The 19,145-nt window shown below is 44.4% G+C and overlaps 1 protein-coding gene across 1 annotated transcript; it reads right to left on the bottom strand.

Annotated features, from left to right (window-relative positions):
- Positions 1-1,154: 1,154 nt before the first annotated feature.
- On the bottom strand, positions 1,155-2,450 carry LOC117992459 (cuticle protein 19.8-like). The gene is made up of 2 exons (XM_069505757.1): positions 2,388-2,450; positions 1,155-2,120 (listed from the first exon to the last, which is right to left on the bottom strand). The coding sequence occupies exons 1-2, from the start codon at positions 2,397-2,399 to the stop codon at positions 1,155-1,157; spliced, it is 978 nt and encodes a 325-aa protein (XP_069361858.1). The 5' UTR covers positions 2,400-2,450.
- Between the last annotated feature and the right edge of the window lie 16,695 nt (positions 2,451-19,145).

Here is a 19,145-nt window from a genome sequence, read left to right as displayed (position 1 = left end):
ACAGCAGACAGACAGACAGACAGACAGACAACAAAGTGATCCTATAAGGGTTCCGTTTTTCCTTTTGAGGTACGCAACCCTAAAAATGAAACTTTATAAGTACGAATTTTTACAACTTTATTACCTGCTATTTTCCAAAGCTACCATGATCCAAACAAACGTTCCTCCCAGTGCTGGAGACAATACGTAGAGAAACTTTCAACTTTTATAAGATAGCGTGGGTCTGGCACGCGCTGGTTCTTAGTCCATTATGACTTGTGAAGTTGTGACTACGTCTACGTCCAGTCGGCATGACAAATGTACGCGCGATCTTTATATAAGTACATATATAGAACGGTGGCTTTCTTCAACATCAAAAGAGTGCGACTTTTGTACGTATCTAGTACTAGCTTAATGCTCCCGACTTCGTCCGCGTGGACTACACAAATTACAAACCCCTATTTCACCCTCTTAGGAGTTGAATTTTCAAATATCCTTTCTTAGCGGATGCCTACGTTACAATAGCTATCTGCATGCCAAATTTCAGCCAGATCCGTCTAGTAGTTTGAGCTGAGCGTTGATAGATCAGTCAGTCAGTCAGTCAGTCACCTTTTCCTTTTATATATTTACATTATTATCACTACCCATAATATGAATGAGAAATTATGTCTGTTTGTTGGTTTATTGGTTTGTCCTTCAATCACGTCGCAACGGAGCAACGGATTGTCGTGATTTTTTGCATGGGTATAGTTAAAGACCTGATGGAGAGTGACATATGTGATTTTTAAAAACCCTAATCCAGGCGGACGAAGTCACGGGCATCATCTAGTCTATTCTATATACAAATATACTTATACTTCTAGTAAGTTTGGGTAAATGCGATTTTGTTGTCGAGTTTTAATATCTCGTAGAAATTAACTTACGAGTACTAGAGGCGCATATTCCTAAGTATATTTGATAAAATTAATATTAGCTCTCGGTTCATGAGATTCCTGCCAGCATAAATCTAAGTACCTACTTTTAATCAATGTTTGTTTCTTTAGGTAGCATTTAAATTCATATTAATGAAGTGTTCATTAGGTCAATAATTAACAGAAATAAACAAAATAAGAATTTTATTTAGCTAGGTATATACAAGTCTTTGTCAAAATGAGCCATCAAGCTGAAGGTCTTCTCTAAGGGTAACGGTATCCGGCGGCGGCGGTTTCGACTAGCTTCGCTGGTGCTGAGGGGGCGGCGGCAAAACGGGCGGGAGCCGCAGCTACGGGGGTGGCATACGCCGCCGGCACGGCGTACCGGGCAGGGGCTGCGGCAGTGTATGCTGCAAACGGCGCGCCTGCGGTGTACGCAGCGGCTACGGGTGCGGCTGCCGTGTAAGCAGCGGCTACTGAGCCTGCTGCGGTGTAGGCAAAGGGAGCGGCCGCGGAGTAGGCAGCCACAGGAGCGGCAGCAGTATAAGCAGCTACAGGGGCCGCCGCAGCGTAAGCAGCGACTGGAGCGCCCGCAGTGTAAGACGAGACTTGCGTGCTGTATGCTGTAGCGTAGGGCGCGGTGTAAGCTGCATAAGGGGTGGCATAACGCGCAGCTACAATTGGCGCAGCGGCATACCGGGCATTTACAAGAGGCGCTGACGGGGCGGAGACGTACTGAGCGTAAGGAGCGGCGGCGTATCTAGCAACTACGGGTGCGGCTGGGGCGACAGCGTAACGGGCGGCCACGGGAGCAACAGGCGCGACAGCGTAGCGCGCTGCTACTACAGGAGCGGGCTGGGCGACGACACGCGCGGAGACGACTGCGGGCTCAGCGATGACTGCAGGGGCGGCAGCTACGAGGGGCTCCTTCCGCACAACAGCGTTGAAACCGTTAACGGAATCGGCAGCGTAGTCCACGACACGGCGAGTACCATCAGGCTCGACAAGCGAGTATTGTCCTTGCACAACGTCTCCGTCACGTTGCTCCGACTGGCTCTTGTAGTCACCGGTGAGCGAATCTGCTACGTTGTATCCAAATCTGTATTGGGGCAGAGGGTCGAATTCCTCGAGCCTCGCTGCAACCGGTGCGGTGTAGGCGACAGGTGCCGCGGCTATGGCAGCAGGCGCGCTACCGTACGCCACAGCCACCAGGCAGGAGAAGACCACCAACTAGAACAAAAATAGAAGATTAACGTTATTGTTTAACGTCAGATATATTTCCGTAACTAATGTTGATGACAAGTTAATTTCAATTAGCAAGTATAATTGCGGAGTCACTATAATTTTGTCGTTAACTGTTATTGTACTGTGAACGTTATTTTGAAGTTTATTAAAAAATTAAACATAATAGTCCATAATATCACTGATGCACATTTTAACACTTATCACTCCACTGTATATAAACACTTCACCGAAAAATCCTTTATGAATCCGTACCTTGAAGACCATTTTGTTTTTGTTTGGTATGCTTTGATGTGCACAGGGGTGCTAGAAGCTGTGAACTGTATCCCCTGTTGGACACTAACGGCATTTATAGTACGCCGTATACGCTTGCTTCATCCTGGTCGCATCTCCAAATTTAAATATATTCAAGTACGCACGTACGGGTATGGCCGCTGGTCTGGCTGGACAATGCCACGTAAACAAAGACGCTACTTGTGCAATTCGACCGGGGCTGTGAAACATCGCGGTCACACTAATTTTTCCTTCGATTTTAACCCATTTCAGGTATATTACAAGATCGTTACAGTGCTATACAGAAGTAGTCTTCACGAAAACATTTGAAAACGGCTTGCAAATTAGTCTTTTTTAAAGTTTTCGCTTACTCGGTCAGCTACACAAAAAGATATAAACGATATTAGCAGAAAAGAATCGGTAATGATAAAATAGGTATAGTACGCGACAGGTCAAGATGGCTATCGGGGTATGAAGCGGGGGGATGCCCCGCACACCCGCACGTCACCCGCGCTATCCCGCACAGGGTTAGCGCGGGGGCTGTGCGAGTGTTCAGGGCGTTCCCACCCCGATTACCATCTCGACTTGTCGCGATACCACCCACTTTCATCGCATGGAACTGAAAAAGTATGTCAGAGCTGTCAGCAGTCAGTATTGTTAATATTCTTTTGATATTCAGTAGAGATATTTGAAACCAATTAATTCGTTTTGTTTATTTCATCATTAGTTCATCGTCAATTGCCCATTTATATCAAAAGAAGCCATTATTGCGAATTTCATGATATGTAATTCATTTCTAACAATATGCATATCTACACAAACCTTTTTTCTCCAGATACTCTCATTGAAAATTACGCCAAAAAATACTTATACATGAACGGTTTCTGTTCAATTTTATTACTTTTGAACAAAGCTGTAAAAAAAAATTGTGCTTTGCTAAAAAACAGATGTAAATATGCTATGAGTATAGGCATTGCGATAAGTACACATATATTTTTCTATAATAGTGCAAGTGCTCCAGTTTAAATGTTGTCACACCAGCTGATAGTGGTCACTATTTAAAACTCGTCCATGTCGTGCCGTGAATCACTAACTTGTGAAATTACAAAATGCTCGTTTTCAATGAAATACACTGGGTAATTATCTCTAAATATCAAAGTATGACTTATCCGTCTGATTTTGCATGCTGTAGCCGCCTATAATACTGAATTGTATAATAACCTGGCACCTAGGATTTGAATAGTATAATTCTGTTGGTGATTCAATAAAATAATAAAGTACTTAGTATGAAAAATCATAAAAATACTACGTATATAAATGTTGCTATGGAGAGAGTAGGTGGGAGTTACCTAAAAATTTTATATTAACGCAATAAAAATAACACATCATTAATTTACAATACATTATTATTAACTTCAAAGACTGTAGATAACAATAAAAGTCTCTTCTTTCTTTCCTATATTTTTGGTAAGGATCCATGAGAACGAAATATTAAAATACATACTTTACTTAGTAAGTATGTAATAGAAAAAAGTTTTTGTTTTTTAATTGCAGTCGTTTAGTCACTAATAGCAAACAATACGTAATAGGCATGCGTTCGTTTCGTTACGGTTTCGTAAGCGACAAAGATTTGTCTAGTCTGACCATTGTCGCAAATCTGACATAGAGGTACCTACAGACAAACTGGTGTATAAGCTAATGTCACAGAGTTTAGTAGCGATTCCCGTAAAATGTTTTGTTAGTAGTCGTCTTAAGGACCACCAATGGACATAGGTCTATTGTAGGGACTGCTATAAGCGGAATTCTTGCAGCGCCGCCGTTTGCTGGATCCAGCGGACGACTCGCTTGATGTCATCTGTCCATCTAGTGGAGGGGAGGGTCAAAATATGTTTTCTGCGTTTACCTGGGAGCCCAACGCCTTTCAGTTCTATGCCCTGCCCCTTGCCGCTACAGTTTTTCAACTCGTTGAGTTCGGTTATTATTCCACGCATTTCTGATTTTTCTGATTTCAGCACCTATATATTGCGTAAACTACTAGAAAGTCTGAGTACGTATTTGTATAACGGCCACTTCGAAGAATCACGGATACGAACCGATTTTTAAAATTAATTTAGATAAGTAGGTAAGGTTACCTACCGCTGGTTTTACCTATCATCCAGTATTGTGATTTAGCTACACATGTGTTGAATTCATAAGTATAAGCTGTATACTTATCGTCGACGTAAAATATAAACAAATGACTACCTGCTAAGTTCTTAATAAAAACGGAAATTTTATTTACTATCAATATATAATTTAATTATTACAGCAAGAAATACACACACAAATTACTATGTATTGCTTGCTAATTTATGACAACTCAGGAACTTCACAGTGAATCCTCAACCTTCGCTTAGCCGTATCATATGCCACTTTACGTTTCATACTATGGTGTCATACATAAAAATTTATCTAGTCAAACCAATGGAGTCCCATACGAATCTGATACGTCTCTACTCTCTACTATCAATCAGCCCTGGCCGTGCCCATTAGCGAGCGAGGCGTGTATGAAAACGCGCGGGTATTTTTCATTGTGGCCACATGCGTCCTTCGCAAGGCTGCCAGGAGTTACGCAAGATTACGACGCGCGCACTCCCAATGTCTGATTGGTATTGTACGTTACTGCTACTGAAATTTACCAATCGGATCTCGCTGTATGCGACATAGGCTTTTTCAAGAGCGCGGCACCAAACAGTCTTCCGTCCTTCTCATCCATCCGCTTCTAATAATCTCTACATATTATAAAAAAGTCGCTCCCGCTGTCTGTATGTATGTATAACCGCGTAGATCTTTAACTACGCTACGCTACGGATTTCAATACGGTTTGCATCAATAGATAGAGTGATTCAAGAAGAAGGTTTATAGGTATAGTTTAATATTGGTTTGTGCTAATTTGTTGAAATACCTATAACGATATTTGTACAAAATTTCGGAAAAAATCAGGCATACATCGAAAGTTAACAAATATTATACGAAAAAAGTAAGATAAACTCACCCCTGACCCCACCACATTAATATCTACATTGCACCTATGCGAAGCCGGGGCGTGTCGCTAGTATTCTTATAAATAACTAAAACTGCCTGCGTCAACTTCGCTGGAGCGGAATTTCTAAAAAATTCTTCCTAGGAGTCTATTTTATAGAGAAAACTACATGTAATATCTCAAGTTTCTAGACACAGTGATTCAGTTAGTTTCTCTTTTCATATAATACTATAGATGAACTTCCACATTTTTTAAGCAATTTGATGTGATACAGCTATTTTATAATGATTTTATACAAATGAGTCAATCACAGTCAAGGATAGACTGAAATCTGAAATGTTCGTTTGAACATCCCATCAACTATTTCACCATTTCGAAGACATGTACTAGTACCTAACTACCTATACCTACCGAAAACCGTATAAGTAAATAACTTAAGTCCTATCTTTATGACTGGTACAAGCTATACCTATGCTTAGTTAGGTGGAAGATTTACTATTATCATAATAGACTCGCGACTTCGTTTACGTGGTTTTAAGTTTTAAAAAAATTGTGGGAACTCTTTATTTTGCGGAGTGGCCTGTCACTCTACAGGCCTTTAACTATATCCATGCAAAAATCACGTAGATCCAATTATTCTGTTGTTGTGTAATTGAAGGACAAACAAACAAACACACTTTTGCATTTAAAATACGGGTAGTGATTAGTCGTGTCTAGATAAGCAATTTAAATTATTTACTTTTTACAATTAACAGGGTACATCGAAAGAGACGATTATGCTTACTTAAAAACAATAGAAACAAAGCAAAGTACAAAATATCAAAGAAGTAAGTAATCGCTCTTTTCTAAATTAAATAGCAGGAATGCGGCAAAAATATGTTTAATGAAATCGGCCAGCGAAAAGACTTCAACGCGCTTAAAGCTCGCGTTACACAAGAATAAATTATTATTATTGTACCGTACCTTCAGTCTTCAAAACATTTTCATCACATACTTAGGATGTTTTTGGAAATTGAATTTAACAATATTTATGCACTACTGTAGTAGGTGATGAGGTACTAAGTGATTAGACCCCTAAATCCATGCGGACGAAGTCGCGGGCATCAGCTAGTCATATTTAAGACTAGCTTATGCCCGTCCCGTCCGCGTGGACTACACATATTTAAAACCCCTATTTTACCACCTCAGAGGCTGAATTTCAAAATTCCTTTCTTAACAGATGTCTATATGTCATAATAGCTAACTGGATGACAGTAGTTTCAGCTGTGCGTCGATGCGTTGATAGATCAGTCAGTCATTCAGCCTTATTCAGCTTTTATAAATATAGATTGCTACATAGAGCGGTGACAGCCTAGTGGTTAAGACGTCGGCCTTCTATTCGAGAGGATGGAGGTTCGATCCGGGGCACACACCTCTAACTTTTCGAAGTTATGTGCGTTAATTAAATATCACTTGCTTTAAACGGTAAAGGTAAAGGAAAAAATCGTGAGGGAACCTGCGTGCCTGAGAGTTCTCCATAATGTTCTCAAAGGTGTGTGAAGACTGGCAATCCGCATTTGGCCAGCGTGGTGGACTATTACCAAACCCTTTTCTTACTGATATAAGATTTACCTACAGTTTTTAATTTTCCATTTCCGATCAGTCGAAATGCCACTACATATACCTACGCATAAATAGAAAATATAATATACTGTGTCCTGCAATAATGTGAAGGTAACTTCGGAACTAGTTTCATGTAGTGGGTACAAGGAGCATAATGTCAGCACATGATATTATTAAACGAGTTTACAAAGGCCGCGAGAAAGCCCTGATAGATATATCTGAAACGTTGATGTGTGATTGACTAATTAATAAGATTAGGGTTTCTAGTAAATTTATTATTTTTTAAAAAAAATTTGTTAGTATCGACCGTAGACCAACAGGATTGTCTATCTATTTGAGCCAAATAAAACTATAATTTTCACATGTCTCTCTTGTTTATATTGTGTCACCCTAGTCATAATATTGTTAAACCATGGATAGTGTAGTTGATTACGTATTTAACCAATTTTGTATTATAGATTTAAGTCATAGTTTTAATAATTTTTTTTTTTAAAATTCAGATACAAGTTAGATATATAATTATTTACGGTCCCAAATAAATAAATTTAAAAAAACTTTCTATTCTTGAAATATTTCAAAAATGTATGGAATGGAAATCACCCTCATATGCTACAAATCCGTTTTTATAAGAATATCCTTACTTAATATTAAGTACAAAGAGAAAAAAATAAGGCTAGCTCGTATGTGAAATGAAAGCTCTAGGGCCGGACTTGGCGACGCGATGCAACAAGGACTACCCGGTGACCTATATTTTGCCTTTTTTTACCACTCGTATATCCGATCCCGTGTTCGGCATCCGCCCCGTGCGGACGTCTGTACATGCGCTCTCCGACTCGAGCCCCCCCGCGCGTGTTCGCCCCTGTGTTTCAAGTGCAAGTGCCCTTGGATCATCAGTGCCATCAGATTGTTCCTGCGTTGTGTATAGTGTAGTGTAGTTCTAGGGTCCAGGTTCCGTGAGTACACTAGTCTAAGCGCAGCATAGGTTCACACCCCCGTCACCCAAGGGCGGGGACTCACATTAGGGCCACACCGTAGGTACCCACCTCCCTGCCTTGGCAGGGAGGACCTTTAGCGCCACCGGGTCCACTATGGGCCCCAACCACCCCGACCAACCCGCTCCTGGGCCCCATCAGGGCCCGGAGTTCCCCCAGACATTTTACAAAGACGTCGACATGAGTGCTCTCATCGCCGACCTCGCGACCCGAGACCCCAACTACCTTAAGAAATTTAAGGTACATGCGAGTCGGACGCCTACGCGCTACGACCGTCCCCCGGCATCTCCTCCCTCGGCCACGGCCATGGAGGACGACACCCCGACCGTGACACCGACCGACACTAAGGAGCCTCACTCCAAAACCCCAGCCGGGCCTTCAGCCCAAAAACCGATCCCGACCAAGGAGCCTCACTCCGAAACGTCCCCAGCCTCCTCTGAAACAGAGGAATTCACGACGGTGCAGACGAAGGCCCAGAAGCGAAAGCTGAAGGCCTCCAAGTCCCACGCAAACCCACCTAAAAAGGTGGGCGTTGCAGCCCCTTCAGGGCCCGGTACTCAACCCACAACCTCCCAGGCAACCCCCGAGGAGGAGTCGGAAGACTCCCCCATGGAGGATTCGCCAAGGGAAAAGGTCCCTCCCCTTTTTATTAGGGAAAAACTCAGCTGGCAGCGCATCTTGCCACTGTTAGACCAGCGGGGTATCTCGTTCACGAGTGCCCGCTCGACCGCCATTGGAATCAAAGTCCAATGTCCGACTTCAGGCGACCATCGCCTCCTCACCAAGACTCTCCGTCAAGAGAATGTAGGGTTCCACACCTACGCTCTTCCCGACGAACGCGTTCTACGCGTAGTCATTCGCGGCCTTCCGAAGGAGCTCGATACAGAGCTCATCAAGACAGACCTCCTTTCCCAGGAGCTGCCAGTCCTGGAGGTTCACAGGATGTATCATCCTAGAACCAAAGTCCCTTACGAGATGGTGCTCGTAACTTTAGAACTTTCCCCCGCGGGTAAAAAAGTTAATAATATAACCTCAGTGTGTCGCCTTACTGGCCTCAAAATAGAGCCCCCCCGTAACCGCGGCAGGATGGGCCAATGCCATCGCTGCCAGATGTACGGCCATTCCGCAAGGAATTGTTTCGCCCACCCTAGGTGCGTAAAGTGCCTAGGGGACCACGGCACCTCCGACTGCCCCAGGAAGCAACCAACCGAGGAGCCCCCGAGCTGTGTTCTTTGCAGGTCTCAAGGGCATACCGCGAACTATCGCGGATGCCCTAAAGCCCCCAAGGAGCAAAAGCGAAGGGTCAAACCGGCCGGCCGCAAACCTACTGCAGCTCCCCAACCCACCTAAAAATTCGTCCCTGCGCCGGCTCCGGCCACCAACGCATGGGACAAACCCCTTCCCAGGACTAACCCTCCTGCGCCCAAGCCCACCCAGGCACCCCCGGCCAAGCCCGCCCAACCAGCCCCGGCCAAGCCCGCCCAACCAGCCCCGGCCAAGGCTTCCGCGTCTACGCCTAAGCCCCAGCCCCAGCCAGAGCAACCGCTCCATACATCCGCAGCGGCAAACGCTGCGGATAATCTCAAATTAATAGAAACCGTCCTCGCCTCTATTGACATAGTGGAGATGGAAATTTTCGCCCGGACCTTCAGGGAAGATCCCAAAACAGCCATTACCCAACACTTGGGTCTACTCATCTCCATAAACAACCTTAAAAACCTATAATGGATAGTACAACCAAAGGTAGATTAAAACCTCACTCCTTAGTGGTCGCGTTTTACAACGCGAACGGCCTTATCGACCAAATGGACGAAGTCCGCGAGTTTGTATGTGCACATCAAACCGACATTCTCCTAGTGCAAGAGACCTTCTTGAAACCTAGTAGAAGTAATCCCAGAATTGCTAATTTTAATATAGTCAGAAACGACAGGGCCACTGCTAAGGGTGGCACTGCTATATACTACAGAAGGGCTCTTCACTGCACTCCTCTCGATCCTCCACAACTAACCAATATGGAAGCGTCCATATGTCAGGTGAGTATGACTGGCCATCCGTCGGTCATACTAGCATCCGTCTATCTCTCTCCCTCGAAAGATCTGTTAGAAAGTGACATCCGCGCACTTCTCTCATTAGGAGACTCCGTTATCGTGGCCGGAGACCTTAACGCCAAACATCAAAGTTGGAATTGCCGCTCCCCGAACTCACGAGGACGCCAACTCGAAAGACTGACGCACCGCCCCGATCTTAACTTCATAGTTATAGCCCCTGACACACCGACTCGTTATCCAATGACCGACAATTCAACAGACAGACCGGACATACTCGATATAGCTCTTCTAAAGAACATCGCCCTTCAGGTGAGTCCTTTGGAGGTGCTGTCCGAGCTAGGTTCAGACCACCGTCCCGTCCTAATGCGGCTAGGACCCCCGCCCACCGCGGCCCCCCCGACCAAAACAGTCATTGACTTCAAGAAGCTCTCAGAGCATCTTAAGTCTATAGACTCAGTGCACATCTCTCAAATTCCTGACATTATAGGTAGTCTAGATGAAGCGCATGCAGCCTCACTGCACCTTACTAATCATATCCGCGATGCTCTAAGCGCCTGCTCCCGACAGATGCCGAACGGTTTCACCCGTCGACAGTTGCCGGACGACGCCAGAGAGCTCATCACCATCAAAAACGCTAAACGTAGAGCCCATGACGCATGTCCTAACGCCGACAACCGGAGAGAACTCTGGAGAGCCCAGAGGGAGGTAAAGGCTCGCCTTGCCGAACTCCGCGACGAACAATGGGACAGGAAGCTGAGTGAGCTCAAGCCATCGCATGTAGCCTACTACAGCCTGGCGAGAGCTCTCAAAGCCGACCCTGTCTCGGCCACTCCTCCGCTTTTACGTCCCAATCAACCACCCGCCTTTGAAGATGTCGATAAGGCCGAATGCTTGGCTGATAGCTTAGAAGCCCAATGCTCCCCGAGCACCATCTCTGTAGACAAGTCCCACATAGAACTAGTCGAAAACAAACTAGCATCTATCTTCTCTTCCGCCCCAGATGGCGATCCAATCCTCCCGACGAATAGCGGCGAAGTTCGTCAAATTATTAAAGAATTTCACGCCAAAAAAGCCCCAGGCCTCGACTCTATCAATAATAAAACTCTAAAGTTACTCCCCGACGTATTAATCAACCTCCTGGTTGTCATTTTTAACACCCTCATGGCGGGATGCTCCTTCCCCGACAGGTGGAAAGAAGCTACCGTTATAGGCATCCCCAAGCCAGGGAAACCTAGGAACCTCCCTACTAGCTACCGCCCCATTAGTTTGCTCAACACCCTTGGCAAGGTGTATGAGAAAGTCATCCTTAACCGACTTAGGTCCGTCGTAGAGGAGAAAAACCTCCTCAACGACGAGCAATTTGGCTTTCGAACCAGACACTCATGTGTTCATCAAGTGCACCGCCTCACGGAGCACATCCTTCTCGGTTTCAACCGATTCAAAACGAGAGGCATCCCAACGGGAGCCCTCTTCTTCGATGTAGCCAAAGCCTTCGACAAGGTGTGGCACGCCGGCTTGATCTACAAGCTTTACCATCTAGGCGTGCCCGAAAGACTCGTACGTTTACTACGAGAATTTCTCACCAATCGAACTTTCCGCTACCGTCTGGATGGAACCCTATCCTCCCCAAGACCTCTTCGAGCAGGAGTCCCTCAGGGCTCCCTGCTCTCGCCACTTTTGTACGCGCTGTACACCAGCGACATTCCCAGATCCCCTCATGTTCATATAGCCCAGTTCGCGGATGACACCGCTCTATACAGCTCCGACTTAAACTACCGGAATGTTAAAGCTCGACTCCAAAAGGCAGTCAGTAGCCTAGGCCACTGGTTCCGCCTTTGGAGGATAGAGGTTAACCCGGAGAAAAGCGCAGCAGTGCTCTTTCAAAAGTCCAAAAGGAAATCACAATACAAACTTCGACAGACTGAAATAACTCTTTACGACCGCCCCATTCCCTGGCAAACTAATACCAAGTACTTGGGTGTAACCTTTGATGACAAGATGAGCTTCGCCGCGCACATTCGTAGAGTCCGCAAGAACGCAGCGTATGTGCTCTCCCGTCTTTACCCCATGATTTGCGCAAAGAGCAAAATGTCACTTCGACATAAAGTCACGCTATACAAAACGTGCATCCGCCCAATAATGTCTTATGCCTGTGTTGCATTTGCACACCTGCCGCCCTCCTCTCTCAAACCTCTCCAAGTCCTACAGAATAAGTTTATGCGTACGGCCACTGGCTCCCCGTGGTACATGCGCAACGTGGACCTCCACAGAGACCTCCAACTCCCGACAATAGCTCATTACTTTAAACAGCTTTCCAAAAATTATTTTGAGAAAGCCATTAGACACCCCAACCCCCTAATAGTTGAGGCAGCGACTTACACCCCTGACCGAAACGACCCCCCAGATAAAAGACGCCCTAAGCACGTCCTTAACGACCCCGACGATCAAATCATGACCGACAATGCACCCTATCTCGTAGGGCTACACAATTCAACCTCATCACAGCGTCTTCGCCGGCGAAGACGAGGTCCCCGATTTCTAACGTCACCCGGACGTGGGCTCACGCCACGGCCTCGGGGGCGTACGGACTAACCAACAAAACCGACAACTCCACCCATCCCAACGTCATCCTAAGCCGTGGTCCGAGCCTCACAGGAGGCGCCCTTAGGAGGACGTTGCCCCCCGACCTCTCGAATTATTTCTTCGAGCCCTAGGGCTCACCCCCAGGCGGAGCTTCGCGCTCGCCAACCCCCCCGGTGACGCTGTAGCGGCCAATAGGGCCTACGCAGCATAGTCAATCCGAAACAACACACACACACACTCGTATATCCAGCTGACGCAATTTTGTCCTGCATTCACTCGAGTCTTGGATAAATTCGATTTGTTCGCAATATTCTGTACGTCAGACGACCTTTAGTACTATTATTATATTCTGTGCTTTTACACTTATGCATTCTAAGTAGTTGCGCGCACTCCATTACGCATAATGTTCTGATTTAGGAGTAAGGACCGTTATTCGCGTCTTGGAGTGATAAAATATAGATAGATAGATGCTGTGACCTTTTCCTAATTAGGTATACTACGTCTTATCGAAATATCCCAGTATTTGCTACAATACTTTTAACCATCGTACTTAGTTGTGCTAAAAGTATCTTAATGTAAAAAAATGGTCAGTCAGTGGGGTCTGCCGACAGAAGTGAAAACTTAAAACTATGAAATAACAGGTTTTACTATGTACCTACTATTTTCGAATTAACTGTAGTAAGTAACAAAAATTAAAATTTCATAATTTGTAAATTAAATCGTGATTACATCAGTCGGCTCTCCGAAGTCCGAACACTATAGCATTAGCAATGCAGTAGCATGTCGATGACGCGACCTTGAAGTTTTTACCCATCCCAAAATCGCCCAATGTACCTGTTTCATTTCAAAAAAGTTGTAAGAATTCACAGACCTAGAAGAAATATGTTATGTGCACAGACATATTTTAACACAGGCATTTTGTCCACGGCTTCCTCTGTGTAAAATTCGGGTAAAGTCGTACATATTTTGTATTCTAGTCACTAGTGGATCGATCAAAGTATATAGTAATTTATAATTTTAACAATTTTTGTAAGTATGTTTATGTTAGTTTGTACTCGTAGTTTAATTAGTGTAATTGGCTTTATGGCCGTTCTAATTAAATAATAAATAAATAAATAATAATAATAATAATAATAATAATAATAATAATAATAATAAGAGCCTCAAGATCTCCCGTCACGTGGACGAGAATAACATCATATCTGGGGCTCAAAACGGATGTCGGGGCGGTAGTCGTGGTACTAAGGAGCTCCTTCTCATCGACTCCGTTGCGGGCCAACTGGTCAAACGCAACCGTCGGAATTTCTCCGCCGCCTGGATCGACTACAGAAAGGCATTCGACTCGGTGCCCCATTCATGGCTCCTGAGGGTCCTTGAGCTGTACAAAGTCGATGGTACAGTTCGAGACTTCCTCGGAGAATGCATGGGGCAGTGGAGTACGATTCTGTGTCTCCATGGCGAGCGGCTGGCGGATGCCGATGACCGGATAAGGATAGGAAGGGGTATCTTCCAGGGTGATTGTCTGAGCCCGCTTTGGTTCTGTCTGTCTCTGAACCCACTCAGCACTTTGCTGGAGGGTTCGGGGACAGGCTTTCAGTTTCGGAGAGGAGGGACAAAAGTGCCTCACCTTCTCTACATGGATGACCTCAAACTGCTGGCACCCAATGCCACCCGCCTGCAGGAGCTGCTGAATGTCACCACTGACTTCAGCAATTCCATCAGGATGGAGCTTGGGCTGGACAAGTGTGCGGTCATGCATGTGGAAAGGGGACAGGTAACTCATTCGGCTGAGATGAGTCTCGAGCCGTCCACCATCAGAACCCTCTCTGAAGCTGAGTCATACCGGTATCTGGGCATGTCACAGTCGCTAGGGGTAAAAGAGACGGACGTGAAACAGTCTGTTTGCGAGGCCTTTTTTGGCCGTCTGACAAAAATCTGTAAAAGTTATTTGTCAGGCGCCAATAAAATCCGAGCTTATAACGGCTGGGTCATGCCCGTTCTCATGTACACCTTTGGCGTGCTCAGATGGACTCAGACCGAACTTGACGCCCTGGACAGAAAAGTCCGCACAACTATGACTCTTTATCGCATGCACCACCCAAAATCGTCTGTGATGAGGTTGTATATCCCCCGGAAGTGTGGTGGTCGAGGCGTATTGAGCGTCAAGACCATGCATAACCGGGAGATAGCCAACCTCAGAACCTACTTTGAGACGATGAGGGGGTCCCCCATGCATAGAGATGTCATAGAATGTGATAAAGGACTCACCCCACTATCCTTAGCCCAAACCGAGTGGCAGAAACCGGTGGTACTTAGCACCTCTGACCGGGAGGCCGTATGGAGGGAGAAGGAGCTGCACGGACGCTTTTTTAAAGCTCTTAATGAGCCACACGTAGATAAAAAAGCGTCCGTGCAGTGGTTGCGCTTTGGTGACCTCTTCGGGGAAACCGAGGGTTTTGTCTGTGCGATACAAGATCAGGTGGTCAAGACGCGGAACTACCGAAAGTACATTCTGAAGGATGGCACTCATGACATCTGTCGAGCTTGTCGCCATCCCGGCGAGTCACTCAGACATGTGCTTTCGGGATGCTCAGCGCTTGCCAACACTGAGTATCTGCACAGACACAACCAAGCAGCCAAAATCCTTCACCAAGAGCTTGCTCTGAAGTACGGTCTCCTGGATGAGAGGCTGCCGTATTACAAGTACACACCGGTGCCGGTACTCGAGCGCGACGGAGTCCGGCTCTACTGGGACCGGTCCATCATCACGGACAGGACTATTCTAGCGAATAAGCCTGACATCGTGGTGGTGGACCGGGCACAGTCGAGGGTGTTTTTGGTGGACATCACCATTCCGTATGACGAGAACCTCGTGAGAGCTGAGACGGAGAAAAAGCGCAAGTATCTCGATCTGGCTCACGAGGTTTCCGACATGTGGCATGTGGAGTCCACTGAAATCATCCCAATCGTCATATCTGCGAATGGGTTGATCCCAGTCAGCCTCGCTCAACATCTGAGGCGACTGGGTTTCCGTGGCAGTTCGCTCGCAGCCAGGATGCAAAAAGCGGTCTTGCTGGACTCGGCTAGGATAGTCCGCCGATTTCTTCACCTGTCGCCCTGACCCCCGGCCGTTTGGTCTCCCCTGCCGGGGTGTAATCCTCCGCCCGGTACAAATATGTATGTATGTAATGTTTATGTAGGTTTATTTATTTTTATGTATGTAAGTATATTATAACTCTTTTGGCTTTTATATGTATCTATTTTGTACGCGGGCGTGAGAGTAGATGTATATCCATGATAATAATAATAATAGTCCGTAAAAAAATACTTTTCACGCGCCACGCCATTTATATGTATGGGTCAATTGTCATGTCAAAAGTACGATTCACCTTTAAAATAAGGGCCAAAATCGTACTTCAAATAAAGTTAAAATATGGCACGTGGTAAGTAATTTTTACGCCTTATAAAATCAGTCTGTCTAAATTTAGTCTAAAGAGTCTAGTGATGCAGACGAAGATTATGCAGACTACTTTTTAACGGTAGAGAAATAAAAATAATATAAATCCATACTACAGTTATAAGCGAAAATGTGTCTGTCTGCCTGTCTGTCTGTCTGTCTGCTAGCCTTTCACGGCCCATACGTTCAACCGATTTTGACGAAATTTGGTACAAAGATAATTCCGGAAAATCAAAGAGTTCCCACGGGATTTCAAATACCTAAATCCACGCGGACGAAGTCGCGGGCATCATCTAGTGTTGAATTAAATATATTTTATGTATGTTAGATGTTGTCTGGAATAGATATTAGGTATACATTTATTCTGACCAGCCCTTATTGCAAAACAAAGTAAGTACGTGAACTAGATCATAAGATTTATTGCATGTTTGTACTTTTTTACGTAAAACATTAATTCAGTAGCGTAATAATAATGGCCTTCTTCGATCTTATTGTCTTGTTCTTTCATGTTTTAATCACGATCACGCATAGTAAAAGCTTTAAGTTTCTCAATTTCAATATAATTTTCAATATCAATATCATTTTAAATGGTAAAAACGCTTAAGTAAATAAAGGATGATGAATAGGTAGGTATATTCTAATAGCACTAACCTCTCGTTGAAATCGAATTCTAAGTCAGATCAGAAGTGCACGGATATTATCCTAAGAAAATCCCTACCATTATAAGTAGAAAGGGGACACAAGTCACAACTAGCACCCCTAGCTCAGTAGCAAGACTATAATTCCCTGGATTAAGGGAAGAACATTCCTTCAATATCAGTGTTTTTCAGTAATGAGAGCACCTCTCCCTCTCTTTCTCTCTCTCTCTCTCTCAGAAATTAGGCATCTTTCTTACGTGCATCTTACTTACATCTTGCATACTTTCTTGTATCCATATAAAAATCTTATAGATACCTATACTATTACCTATACTAGATATACCTATAATATGATACATAAGGTTAGCCATGCTGACCATGGTGATAGGATTTATATGTTACGAAGGTCATTCGGTTAGTATCGCGATGAATGCAAAAGTGCTGAGGGGTGGGCACTAATTGTTGATGATGCCGATCACGGTAAACGCCTAAGAGCTTAAAAAGCTCTTTGTCGTTATAATCTTTGCAGTCGTAGAGTCACAAATTCTGATTATTAACTACAATTAATACTAAAACTACATTTTGCATACCTTGAACAAAGAAAGTATAGTCAGTGGCGTGCAGACATAGAGGCATAAAATCTCTGCCTGCCCAGGTCGAAATAAGTCAGTGCTTATTTCTCAATCACCTGCCATTTAAATAGCTACCTGCCTAGCCTACCCTGAGTTTAAAGTTCGAACCCTGTACATACCACTGGGTATAGCCCGTTATGACAGTCGAACAAGGAGTCCGATCTTGAATACCTACTCCTTTCGCAATGGTTGCTAAGATAAACCGCCTAAATTAAAGCTCTCTCATTGCCGTGTGGCCCGTAAAATCGAGCGCCGACCCATGTGGGCGAGCTCGCATTAACTGTACTTATCTTTGCACAGAGTAGGTATGTGGCATGTATTCGGACATCTACATACATAATATATGCAACATAAAGATAGATTTGCTTTGGTCATATACATAGACATATTATGTTTTTACACAGTGCGCATCATACGTCTCGTGTTCACAATTGGAGTACATTACGAGTGCGTTATGAATGGGCTACGGTCAAATTCTTACGGGCCTCAGTTGCTTCTAGGTTAATGAACCTATAGAGCCATTCTAGAGCTCTATATATGTCTATTTCACCCTACCCTCATATTATGGTGAAATAGAAATATTTATATTGCTTATATTTCCTTTCAATGCTCACAATCTGTAGTGCTTGGATAAAGATCTTACTTATATTAGGTATGTCCTAGTCTAGTTGATTTACTTCGCCTGCTTGGGTTTAGTAATCCCGTGCGAACTTTTTAATTTTCCGTCCCTGGCATGTAATGTAAGCTAATACCAAATTTGATCAAAATTGGTTGGATGGATGACCCGTGAAAAGGTAGCAAACAGACAAACAGACTCACTTTCGCATTTATAATTTTACTAAGTATGAATTATTACTTCTGAGTCTACTCAAGTCTCGAAGTATTGAAAGCCGTTGCATTAACTTTTCCTCTGTGTAAAACCTACACTGCACACACTAGCAAGTGTCAAGGTTATGCCCCTTGTTGTTTCAAATTGTACAGAGGCTCGTTTACCATTCAATCATTGCATTGTTTTGCTGACGTGACAGATTTATTATCGGCGTGCTTAATCAGTGTGTCTCTTTTAATCAAACTAAACTTAATTATATTTTTATGAGGTAAGTACTTTATTAATTAGAGTGTAGGTGCACAGATTTTATTCCTCATCATCATCATCTTAATTTCAACCCATCCGGGACGGGTCGGCACGGGCCTCCTCTCAGAATGAGAAGGGTGTTATCCTCCATGCTGACCGAGCGCGGATTGGTAGACTTCACATAATATTTTAGTGAACATTATGGAGAACTCTCAAAAATATCTGAGCTCTCTTCTCACGATGTTTTCCTTCATCCTTAGGTTAACGCAAGTGATACTAATTAATTGCTTAAAACGCACATATTTATATGTATGCGACAGGTCGAGATGGCAATCGGGGTATGAGGTGGGGGGACACCCCAAATGCTACCTCGACCTGTCGAGCACTATACCTAACTCCTAAAAGTTAGAGGTGCGTGCCTGGGTACGAACGCCGGATCCCTCGATTTCGAAGCGGAAGTCTTAACCCCTAGGCTATCACTGCTTTTTTCAATCCATGGTAATATCATGAAAGCGAAAATGTGTCTGTCTGTCTGTTACCATTTAACGGCTCAAAATATTTTTCTATAGATAGGAGTGGGCACGCAATTTCATTTTGTAATATTAAGGCATTTTTCCTTCAAAGAAATTTATTCAGTAAAGTGCACAGTAGAAGCAATGACACATAAACACAGACCTTGCGCTAAATTGTA

Source organism: Maniola hyperantus, chromosome 21 (assembly GCF_902806685.2).
Source record: "Maniola hyperantus chromosome 21, iAphHyp1.2, whole genome shotgun sequence".
NCBI classification, from domain to species: domain Eukaryota; kingdom Metazoa; phylum Arthropoda; class Insecta; order Lepidoptera; family Nymphalidae; genus Maniola; species Maniola hyperantus.
This window is presented reverse-complemented; position numbering and strand designations above follow the sequence as displayed.